Below are 11,642 nucleotides of genomic sequence, written 5' to 3' on the forward strand. Positions count from 1 at the left end.
CTCTTCTGTAATGCATATTCCTCACATGTGTTTCTCTGATCATGTCAGTGACATAAGCAAAGCAAAACATTGTATCTTTTGTAGTGGGTAACTCATGTATTTGGTCACATACTTTAAAAATAACTATTGCTGCTTATCAGTGCTCCCTCTGGGTGTAGAAATAGGTGAGTGGGTTATGCTATCTTGCACTAGAACAGGACAAGTTTTCACCCTGTGCTCCATGGCTGATCTGTGGTTCTTTAATCTCATGCAGCAGAACAATCTGAGCAATCCTCCAACACCCCCAGCCTCTCTTCCTCCCACACCACCTCCAGTGGTATGCCAGAAGTTGGTAAATGGCTTTGCAACCACGGAAGAACTTGCTGGCAAGGCTGGTATGTTAGGAGGTCATGATGGTAAGACTAATATCTTAGTTTCTGCAATAAATGAATCGAGTTTGCAGCAAATGACAAAATAGATAACTGGGAAGCTCTTCAGTTGCTCTAGTCAAGAGTATGCCTAGACTCTTCAAGGTTGTAGTTGTTATTATCCAGCTTTATTTGACACCAAATTGTAGTCTTTTCCCTGTTGCCTTTACAAAACATGCTTAAGAAATAAAGAAAACCTTCAAAGCAACTTCTGCCCAGTCCAAACTACTAACCCCAGGTAGTTCTGAGTGAGCTCCAAACCAGACTTCCACAAAGGTGTCCTCAGCAGGCTCTGTGGGCGGTCAGGTTGTGTTTTCTGATACCTGTAATCTTGTAGACTTGTAATGATTTTTTTAAAGTAAACCAAACATCCTCTCATCCTGGCAGCCTTTTGAGCCCTTTGGCTGAAAATTTGCAGGGTTTTTTAAGTATGGAGATTAATCTTCAGTGGTCAAAGGTGTTTGAACTACGGATGGCTGAGAGTGGTGTTACTGTCTGCTGCAGTGGAGGGAGCCACCAATACCTCGATAGGCAGAAGGTTTGTCAGTGAAGAGCTGTGCAGGTGTCTCATTGTGCTCTGTTTCTGGTTTTAGTTACCAAAGCTCTGGGACCAAAGCAGTTCCAGTTGCCTTTCAGACCACAGGATGATTTATTAGCAAGAGCAATGGCTCAGGGCCCTAAAACTGTGGATGTTCCTGCTTCACTTCCAACACCACCTCACAACAATCAGGAGGAGTTAAGGTAGGTTTTCCTTGACGTCTTCAAGACAATATTTGAAGATTCTTTGATCTTTTATTAGGAGATGAAACTGTGGAGTTGTGAAGAAATGAAATCCATTGTGCACAGCTACACAGTACAGAGAACATAATGACATGATCTGGTTAACTCTTAGTATTCCACGTCCAGAGAGCAGCATAGCCAAAGAGGTGGCTTCTGCCATTGCTAGCCTAGGTTCTGTTAACCTGTTAAGAACTCATTAGCTTCCTCTCTCCAAAGGGGGAGAAAACTGTGCAGGCACTGGTGCACCGTGGCAGTACATGGCTGAGAGTCAGCCTCTAAACTCCCCAGCTTGGCTTTCTGCTACCACGTGAGAAAAGCTTGCTAGAACATGACATCCACAAAGGTCTTCCCTTTTGCCACCCCTTCCCTTGCCTAACCAAAAGTTGGATGTCTTTGAGGCACTGAAGGCTGCGTGTGGAAGAGGGAGACAGACCAGTGAAGACACTTAAACCAGAAAGATTAAATATTAAATGCTACTTTTTACCCAGGCAAGTGGAGCCGTGAGGGACAGGCATGTTTGTGATGGAGCCTGGGCTTTGGTAGTGCCTCTTGTGCTCTGTGTATCCTTTCCAAGACATGACCTTGTGCAGTGGAGTCTTAGATGGCCAGAAGCAACAGCCTGCCATGTAATTGTGTTCCATGGCTAGCAGCAAGTTCACTTTGGCTTTGGCTTCCCATCATGATTTGACTTACCAAAGGTCTTTAGACTGTTTCCAAGAGATCTCTATTTTTGGGTTTTGTTCCAGGGTTCAAGATCACTGTGAGGACAGAGACACTCCTGACAGCTTTGTTCCTTCTTCCTCTCCTGAAAGTGTGGTGGGAATGGAAATCAGTAGGTATCCAGACTTGTCAGTTGTAAAGGAGGAGAACCCAGAACCTGTACCATCTCCCATCATACCCATCCTTCCTAGCAGTACTGGAAAAGGTGAGACTGCAGAGCAGTGACAGCTTTTTGGTTTTTTTCTTGTTTCATCCAGATATGTGAAGGATTAACCTGGTGTATTTTGGTTTATTTTCAGGTTCAGAAGCCAAAAGGAATTACATAAAATCAGAACCTGGTTCAGGAGCATTACCTGGTTCTGGCTTCTTTGCCTCTCAGCTTGGACCATCCCAGAATGGTCCTAAATCTGGCCTTATATCTGTAGCAATTACTTTACATCCCACAGCTGCTGAGGTAAAAGAAATAAGCTTTTATTAAACATATAAAGCACGACAGCAGCTAATATCTTTTATAGGTAATGAATCTGAAGGGGTTGTAGCATAGTACAGTAAAGCAGCTGCTGCAATCTGCTAATGGTTTTTGCTACTGCACTATAGGATGTGTTACTTCAGCTGCCTGTCTGATGAAAACTAAGATGTGCTTTTTCTGGCTGTTTTCAGAACATTAGTAGTGTTGTAGCAGCATTCTCCAACCTGCTCCACGTCAGAATTCCCAACAGTTACGAGGTTAGTAACGCTCCAGATGTCCCATCCTCCATGGCAGCCACCAACAGTCACAGAGTGAACCCATCTATGGAGTACAGGCATCACTTACTACTGCAGGGTCCTCAGGCAGGATCCATGGGACCTGCCAGGATGGTGGGACCCTACGGACTGAAGCAGCCTAATGTGCCATTTCCTGCAAACAGCAATGGTGAGGGGGCAGTAATTCTTTTCAGTACCAAAATTTTGACTGAGTCAGTGATAATGCATTTCAGCCTCATTAATTCATGCTCTAGAATTAATTGATTCTTGTTCTAAATACTTTTCTTTCTGTACATGTTCTGTACATGTGGTCCTGCTCCTTGTGGTAAGCCTAATTTAATGGATCTGATCCATCTCTGGTTTCCATTATGTTATCTATGTCACTGTCGGTGAGGAATTTCTTCCCATGGTTCCCAGCATTATTGTGGGCTTTTTGGTCCAACCTAATTTTAAATCCCTCATTTGGAAAGGTTGTTCCTGTGCTGGAAAATCTGACATAGCCATGAAACATGTGATCCTTCATTGGTTTAGTTATTCATTTCATATACAAGAATGCACTTTTGCCTTGTTCATGCAGTCAGTTTTGGTCTAGTTAAACAATTTCTCCATCAGGCTGTAGTTTAAAGCTTGCCTTCTGTGCCCTATCCAGGAGGATGCTACAGAAGAGTACTGTGACTTCTCATTACTTTAGTTCAGTCTGACAGCTCCTAACAGACTCACCCATTTTTTAGGTATAGCTGCCTATAAGGAGCACAGCCAGAACATTGCAGAAGGCTCTGCCTTGAGGCCTCGGTGGTGCTCTCATTGCAAAGTTGTGGTTCTTGGTAGTGGCGTGCGGAAGACCTTCAAAGACCTCCCCTTCCTCAAGCAGGTACTGCAGTGGGTGTAGAGCTTCTTGCATGGAACAGTGACCGAGCAAACAAAGGCTACTGTGTGTCATGCCACTGACACCACTTCCACGTTTCTGTGTAGTCTCCCTTCTCTGTGTGTCCTAACTGGGGTCAGGTACATTTTAGTACAAATAAGCAATGTCAGAGTTGTTACTTACAGAAAACTCATTTCAGCAAATTGGGTAGAATAGGTCCCATAGAAAGCAGGCTCCTAAGTTCTGGTGCTAACCTTCTTCCATGACCACTTCAGAGACCTTCATTCCAAAGGGGTTTAATTTGAAGGCAGCACCATATAGCCATGGCAGGAAGTATTGCAAGAGCCAGAAGAGCAGGAATCAGACTGCAGTCTCAGCCTCTTGTTTTCACACTGGGAGCCATCTTTCATTCTAAAAGTAGCACTGCTCTGTCAGTGAGATTGAGATAATTGGTGTTCAAGAAAAAAATGGATGAGGCACTCAGTGCCATGGTCTGGTTGATTGGCCAGGGCTGGGTGCTAGGTTGGACTGGATGAGCTTGGAGGTCTCTTCCAACCTGGTTCATACTAAGATAATTATGCATCAGAGGTGTGTGTACATAGATCTGCAGACACACAGAGGTAAAAAGGCATGCATGTGTGTAGAGTGAGCTATTATAGACAAAAGTAATGGGTTGACTTTGTCAGAAAAGCTCTGAATTCCCAGTCATGTTTTGCAGATGGATCAGTAGATAAAGCAGTGTGATCTGTCTTTGATTAGGCTGAAATGAGACATTCCTTTGCTGTCCAAAGATAAAAGAGAGTGGATTTTGCTTTGCAAGTGTGCCTATGGAACAGATGGGCCAATGGTATAGAATGCCTTCCTTTGATGGGTAAACTTCTGTTAAAGGGAGGAAAGGCTAAAGAACGAGGTTGTAGGTGGTGGTAACATTCGATGCCAAATAATCAAGTATTTATATCTCAGCATCATCACTCATTATTTCACAAATGTTCTAGCAATGAAGTGTTCCTAGCCAGATTGGAAAACTTGTTCCATCGCACTCACTGTGTGAAGAATGGAGTTAAAATGCACTGCTGATAATCTCCTGTGTTTGGTTCCCAGGATTCCCAAGAAGGCTCTGATAAAATGAAGGACATTGTATTCTGTAGCAACAACTGCTTTGTTCTTTATTCAGCAGCTTTGCAAGCAAAAACCTCAGAGAACAAAGTAAGTATCAATAGTGGTAGACCCTAGTGAGCAGAATTTATTGCAGCTATTGTTTGAAGAATTTTTGAAGGGGGGAGGAGGGGAACTCTGCACTTTATTTTGGAGGTTTATGAGTAGCTCTATATTCAGATGTTGAGATTCTGAACCAGCAGTATGAGGTAAAATTCATATTTGCAGAACTTTGTCTGAGAGATACCCATAGCAGAACAGTAGCCACCATGTGGTGTGCTCAGACTCTGAAGATGCAGCCTCCAAAAAGCAGTCATTTCAGTTCTCTGGGCGTTGTACAAACCCAAGAGTACATCCCTGCAGGGCTCTATCTATATTTTGTGTTTGGATTTGGTTTATACAGTTTATAAAAAAGCACCTGTGCAAATCTTAACTGAACGAGTTTGCAGAGGCTGGGTGCTAGGTTGGACTGGATGATCTTGGAGGTCTCTTCCAACCTGGTTGATTCTATGAACTGGGAGAGCACAGTCCTGTTCTCTGGCTCTGCCTGGGCAGAGCTGCCATTTGAAATCACGGACTGTGAAAACGCTGGTGAGGAGCCTGCAGTGGCAGTGATGGGGAAAGAGATTTCTGGTTCCTGGAGAGGAACATTTTAAGAAACCTCTTTAACTGGAATTGGAATTAGGCCAGAGATTTTTCCCAGGTGCTCCCTGAGAGGCTGTAGAGTCTCCTTCTCTGGAGACTTTCAAAACCTACCTGCACGTGCTCCTGTTCAACCTGCCCTGGGGACACCTGTTCGAGGAGGAGGGCTGGACTAGATGATGCCCAGAGGTTCCTTCTCATGCCCACCATGCTGAGATTCCCTGATCAATTTATCTCTGTTTAAGCACTGAAAGTGGAGTAGTCTCCATTTCTTCATTCAAGACTAAATGCTGCTGCTGCATTGATTTTTCTCGCAGAGAGACTTGTTTTGAGCACTCCTTTCAAGTGGCTTGGTTTCTCCTTTCTCTAGCTCCAGTGTGCCTTTCTTTCTCTAACCCAGTGGGCAGAAGAGGCCATGTGCTTCAAGCCTTCCCTATCGACACTTTCTGATAGTCCTGTTTTTAGTGCAGACTTTGCCACCTTGCTTCAAATGCATCCTACTTATTTTTTTCAGAAGAAACTAAAAGCAAACAAGCAAACAAACAAAACTCCAACAACCAAAGCAAACCTACTAACCAAGCAACACCCTGGAGAAGAGAAATGTGTGTACAGCCACATGCTTTTGGTGTCCTAGGTAGCTCATTTCCACTAGTATTTAAGCAGGGTGATATTTCTGCACGACTGCATCGTCATGTACATAATTAAGCTAATTAAATGTCATGTTCAGCCTCTTGATCCTCTCATGTACTCTTCCAAGATTAGTCATACCAACCACAGTAAGCACTTTTTAATCTAAACTTCCGTTGTTGTTCTTGTTTAAAACAATCCCCAAACAACCCAATCTCTCCTCTGCAGGAATTTCCTCCTCTCTGTTTCCAGGGGAAATATGTGGTATGAGTTCCAACTCTCTCCCTACTGCCAAATCCCAAGAGTCTTACTCTGCATTAATTCTCTGACCCATATTTTAATAGTTGTGTTGAAACAAACCTTTCTAAAAATACCCAGGACCTAGCTCTTGTAGCTCCTCTAGGGCAACTGAGTGGTTTTGCATTCATCATTTGGACAAAGGACTGTTTGTGTTTCCTCCTCTGTAGTCAAGGGCACCACGTTTTCAACTGGCCAGGAGAACTTCTGTGCGGCGTATCCTGCCACAAGCTATGATAACACAGGCTGGGCCAATTTCCATCTTTCTCTGTTGCTGCACCATGATTTGAGGCATTCTCAGTAGCTTCTTCCCCACTGACCTGATGTTGAATGGTTAATGGTTTGGGATTCTTTTCTTAACTGTTTTCTGGTTTGATCTAGCAGGAGTCGGTTCCATCTTTGCCGCAGTCACCAATGAAAGAGAGACCACCCAAAGCATTCCATCAGTACAGCAACAACATCTCCACTTTGGATGTCCACTGTTTGCCTCAACTGCAGGAAAAAGTTTCTCCACCATCATCACCGCCTATCATGTTCCCCCCTGCATTTGAAGCAGCCAAGGTAGAGGCAAAACCGGATGAGCTTAAGGTAACAGTGAAACTAAAGCCGAGGTTAAAAGCAATACACGGCAGTCTGGACGACTGTCGGCCTCCAAGTAAGAAATGGAAAGGGATGAAATGGAAAAAGTGGAGCATTCAGATTGTGATTCCTAAAGGGTCTTTCAAACCTCCTTGTGAAGAAGAAATAGATGAGTTTCTTAAAAAACTGGGCACAACCCTTAAACCAGATCCTGTGCCTAAAGACTACAGGAAATGTTGCTTCTGTCACGAGGAAGGTGATGGATTAACTGATGGACCAGCAAGGCTTCTTAACCTGGATTTAGACCTTTGGGTCCATTTGAACTGTGCTCTTTGGTCTACAGAAGTCTACGAGACACAAGCTGGTGCCTTAATAAACGTGGAGCTAGCCCTGCGAAGAGGCTTGCAGATGAAATGCATGTTTTGTCACAAAATGGGCGCCACCAGCGGTTGTCACAGGTTGAGGTGCACCAATATTTACCACTTTACCTGTGCCATTAAAGCACAATGCATGTTTTTTAAAGACAAGACCATGCTTTGCCCCATGCACAAACCAAAGGGAACTCACGAGCAAGAACTCAGTTACTTTGCAGTCTTCAGGAGGGTCTACGTTCAGCGCGATGAGGTGCGGCAGATCGCCAGCATTGTTCAGCGAGGGGAACGTGACCACACGTTCCGTGTGGGCAGCCTCATTTTCCACGCGGTGGGCCAGCTGCTGCCGCAGCAGATGCAGGCCTTCCACTCCTCCAAAGCACTCTTCCCCGTGGGCTACGAGGCCAGCCGCTTGTACTGGAGCATGAGATACGCCAACAGGCGCTGCCGCTACCTCTGCTCCATCGAGGAGAAGGACGGGTTGCCGCTGTTTGTCATCAAGGTGGTGGAGCAAGGCCACGAAGATCTGGTCCTGACTGACACAACACCAAAAGGTAAATGCTGTGAACTAAGAGTGTGACTCTGGTGGGTTTGCTGCTGCTGGTGTGATAAATATTTCAAACAGTTGTTGCAGACACTGTTCTCATGTCATGCCTTTAGTGAGCTTCCAGGGCCTATTTGTGGTATTGAAGCAATTGTCTAAGCTGAAAATAAGGAGGCTTGTTACAAGTTGACAGATATTGAACGCAGAAAATTACAGTGGGAATGAATGTCAGCGTAAGTTTCCTTTCATGAGAAGTGACTGTTCAGGTGCAATATGAGTACTCAGCTCCAGATCAGCATCCAGCTCTGCTGAAGTTGGTGAGCAATGAAAAGGAGCTGAGCACATTTTTATCAGACAGGTAACACTGTCTCTGTCAGGGTGAATAAGACACCAGGCTGTGAATGCTGCGGGTGCCAACAGACACAGCCTTCCTCTGCCCAGCGACACCACTGCTGGGGGAGCTGCCCACCTCCAACTGAGAGCTGACAGTAATCAGTGGGAAAAGAATACACTGCTCGTGTGCAGGCAGTGCTGCTTTGTGCACTTTTCTCAGGAGAACCTCTCTGTGTTACTGTTGTCAAAAGAAGGAAAGTTTCCATGCCAAGGACACCAAAAGCTTCATTCCTGAGGTGCAGGAGAAATGTTGTGTGTGTTTGGCATTTGATCAGGAAAAAGCAGCAACTCACCCAATGATTCAATGATTGTCTGCTTCACGTTTTTAAGCATCAGCCTGTCTGTGTATGCAGCCAAGAAAGGAACGCTTGGCTTCTGCTCCCTGATGCCCTCAGGTGATGGTTTTAAAACCAGTAGAGCAGAGGGGGGGTTTGGATCGCTGTAATTCTTTCCCTTATGGCTGCATAGGTGTGTGGGATAAAATCTTGGAGCCCGTTGCTTCTGTTCGAAAGGAGTCGGAAATGCTCCAGCTGTTTCCCGGCTACCTGAAGGGTGAAGACCTCTTTGGTTTGACAGTCTCTGCTGTGGCCAGGATTGCCGAATCGGTGAGTCTTCACCAGCCCAGTTCCTGCTGCATCACCCCAGATTGTTGGATACCTCATAGACATGAGAAGGGGGTCTGGAGGCAGCGTGGAGAAGGAAAGGTTTCATTTCCTGTGATTAACAAATGGTATCTTGGCCTTGTTTTCTCTTTGTCTTGTTTTTCTGCAGCTGCCAGGGGTTGAGGCTTGCGAGAACTACACCTTCCGCTACGGCCGAAACCCCTTAATGGAACTCCCTCTTGCCATCAACCCCACGGGCTGTGCCCGTGCCGAGCCTAAAATGAGTACCCATGTCAAGAGGTTTGTGTTAAGGTATTTTGTTTTAATTTCACATAGTACAGCCCAGGGTTTATAGGCTGCTTAGGGTTATCTGTGCTTTCGTCTGCTGCTTACAAACCCTGTTGTCCTTGGCTGCGTATGTGCATGCCCGAGCTGGAGGAACTGCTGTGTTGTCTCTGCTAGTTGGCTTTAAGTGTCTGTGCGTCTGAAAGGATTTTTAATGGGGATTGTGGCTCTCTTCAGAGAAATCTTCAGTTCTTCTTGTATTCTTTCCTGTTACATGCCCAATTCCTACAGGCCTCACACCTTGAATAGCACCAGCACATCGAAGTCATTTCAGAGCACAGTCACAGGGGAGCTGAACGCGCCTTACAGTAAGCAGTTCGTCCATTCCAAGTCCTCTCAGTACCGCAAAATGAAAACTGAATGGAAGTCCAACGTCTACCTGGCTCGCTCCCGCATTCAGGTGGGCTCTCACCTCAGAAAATGTCTGTCCAAACATTTTACTTAATGCTTTTACTTATATCCACTGCACTTTCCCTACATAAGCATTCAGCGAAGCTTTAGCTTCCGCTTTCCTTTTTACATGCAGCGCAGGCTTCTTTCAAGTCCTGTCCCAACGCTGGCACTTCCCTACGGCAAATCACTGCCGTAGGTTTAGCTTACAGCAAGGATACTGACAAGAATGAAAAAGTAATTTAAGTTGTTAGCCGTCTAGAAAAAAGTTTCCCTCAAGTTTTGCCAATTGTTTCTCTTGCCAATTATTTCTCAAAAACCTATTAAAACTTCTTCATCAAAAGACAAAGAGAGGGGGGAAGCAGGAGATGCTCAGACCAGGCTAAGTGCTGGGGAGCTCAGTGCTTGTTTGCAGTCATAAGCAATGTGTTGCTTTTTCCACTGGTGTTGGTGCTTTGCTCCACAGACCATTTTGCTAAAGCTTGGTAACTGATCTGGCTGTGTGTGAACACAGCTGTGCTTTGTTTTACGTTGGCTGTCACTGTGCCCCTTGTCCCTGATAGGTTTCTCCCCATCCTAGTAAGGCCTGCTTTATTTTTCAATGACTTTAGAATCTTTAGACAGCCAGCTGCCAGAGGCACAAAAGAAGCTTTCACACCTAGCCAGAGGCCAAGAATGTTTTCCTGCATCTTAAAAATTTCACATGCATTTGGGTTCTGGCCTTTGGCTGTTAGAACATCAGTTCTGCCCGTGCTGCTGCTTTCTTTTGGGGCAGTTGACTTCTCCTGTGGTTTTCTGAACAGCACACCAGGGGCACGCTGAGGAGTGCAGTGAGAATGCAAACTTAGTGCAGAATTCTAACTCACAGTCTCTTTTTTGTAGGGCCTGGGCTTGTATGCTGCTAGAGACATTGAAAAGCACACTATGGTCATTGAATACATCGGAACTATTATCCGGAATGAGGTAGCAAACAGGAAAGAGAAGCTTTATGAATCTCAGGTACGGGTGGTGCTTGGTCACTGGTTTCTTTCCCATTCCCCTGTCCAGTGTTCAAACAACAAAACAACCCTCTCTGATGAATTCAGGTCGCCCTCATTGCTGTTCTCTGCTGTGCTATAACTGCAGTAGGCTGAGGAGGAGTCAGCAGTGCTTCTTATCAAGGATCAGAGTATTCAAATGTTAAATAGTTCTCACAGCAGCCTACCCACACAGCTATTACATCTGCAGTCTGTCCCAGAGGACAGAGACCTCTGACACAGATGTCGGGACCTTAATTTTTAATGAGAACCTCTTTAAATTGGAAGCAACTTCCTTGGTGTAGCTCAGCAGTATCCTAACTGTTGCTTCCTGTTTGTGGAACACGTCGAGACCTTGGATGCAAGCAGGACAGAAGCTGTTAGGGAAATAGAATTCACCAGAGACTTGACCCATCCATTACCCTCAGGCTGGTGAGGCAGCGTGGCACACACTGGCAGTGTGTGTGACTCTCCCTTTGCCTCGTGAGCTGGGGCTTCAGCCCTGCCCCTGACTGTGGCAGGACACCTGGGGCTGACCCATGTGGCTGCTTGCCCTTCATGTCTGACAATCACAGGGACCCTCCAGCAGCCTTTCTTGCTGTTCTGCCTTCCAGAATCGCGGCGTGTACATGTTCCGCATTGACAATGACCACGTCATCGACGCCACCCTGACGGGAGGGCCTGCAAGGTGAGTGGCACCGGAGAGCTGCCCTCCTTTGGGGGAGCCATCCCTGCTTCTTGGCCTGGGGCTTAAGGTTGTGGTTTTTTCAAGGGGTTTTATTCTTTGAGCTATTTCCACTGAAATAATATCTTCTTTTTCATTAGCTTTGCTCATGTTTCAGGGCAGCTATGAAGCATGGACTTTTTTATTTGAACACTTGCTTGCTTTGACATTTTCTAGGCAAATAAACAAGTACAGGATAATAGAATTGTATCTGGCAAGTCAGTGCACCCCTGAGGCTAAGGTCATTCCAAGCTTTGCTTTAGATTCAGCTCAAGGGCTGCATTTTCTCAGGGGCTCACCGTTTCCGCACTCTGTTTTCGCAGGTATATCAACCATTCATGTGCGCCCAACTGCGTGGCCGAGGTGGTAACTTTTGAGAGAGGACACAAAATTATCATTAGCTCCAGCAGGAGAATCCAGAAAGGGGAGGAGGTAAGGCTG

General features: G+C 45.6%; 1 protein-coding gene across 13 annotated transcripts in view; it reads left to right on the plus strand.

Annotated features, from left to right (window-relative positions):
* Window positions 1–11,642, plus strand: part of KMT2C (lysine methyltransferase 2C) — a 193,635-nt gene that overhangs the window by 179,468 nt on the left and 2,525 nt on the right. For 7 of the 13 annotated variants that reach the window (XM_064162834.1, XM_064162838.1, XM_064162836.1 and 4 more), the window contains 14 exons: window positions 254–395; window positions 1,001–1,148; window positions 1,934–2,112; window positions 2,207–2,361; window positions 2,568–2,820; window positions 3,383–3,522; window positions 4,618–4,722; window positions 6,619–7,741; window positions 8,593–8,729; window positions 8,896–9,038; window positions 9,303–9,471; window positions 10,344–10,460; window positions 11,092–11,165; window positions 11,525–11,633. In XM_064162834.1, the coding sequence (XP_064018904.1) occupies window positions 254–395; window positions 1,001–1,148; window positions 1,934–2,112; window positions 2,207–2,361; window positions 2,568–2,820; window positions 3,383–3,522; window positions 4,618–4,722; window positions 6,619–7,741; window positions 8,593–8,729; window positions 8,896–9,038; window positions 9,303–9,471; window positions 10,344–10,460; window positions 11,092–11,165; window positions 11,525–11,633 (2,994 nt within the window). The remainder of the gene's footprint in view (window positions 1–253; window positions 396–1,000; window positions 1,149–1,933; window positions 2,113–2,206; window positions 2,362–2,567; window positions 2,821–3,382; window positions 3,523–4,617; window positions 4,723–6,618; window positions 7,742–8,592; window positions 8,730–8,895; window positions 9,039–9,302; window positions 9,472–10,343; window positions 10,461–11,091; window positions 11,166–11,524; window positions 11,634–11,642) is intronic. The other 6 variants (XM_064162835.1, XM_064162839.1, XM_064162847.1 and 3 more) reach the window with 4 other exon arrangements.

Source organism: Pogoniulus pusillus, chromosome 23 (assembly GCF_015220805.1).
Source record: "Pogoniulus pusillus isolate bPogPus1 chromosome 23, bPogPus1.pri, whole genome shotgun sequence".
Lineage (NCBI taxonomy): Eukaryota > Metazoa > Chordata > Aves > Piciformes > Lybiidae > Pogoniulus > Pogoniulus pusillus.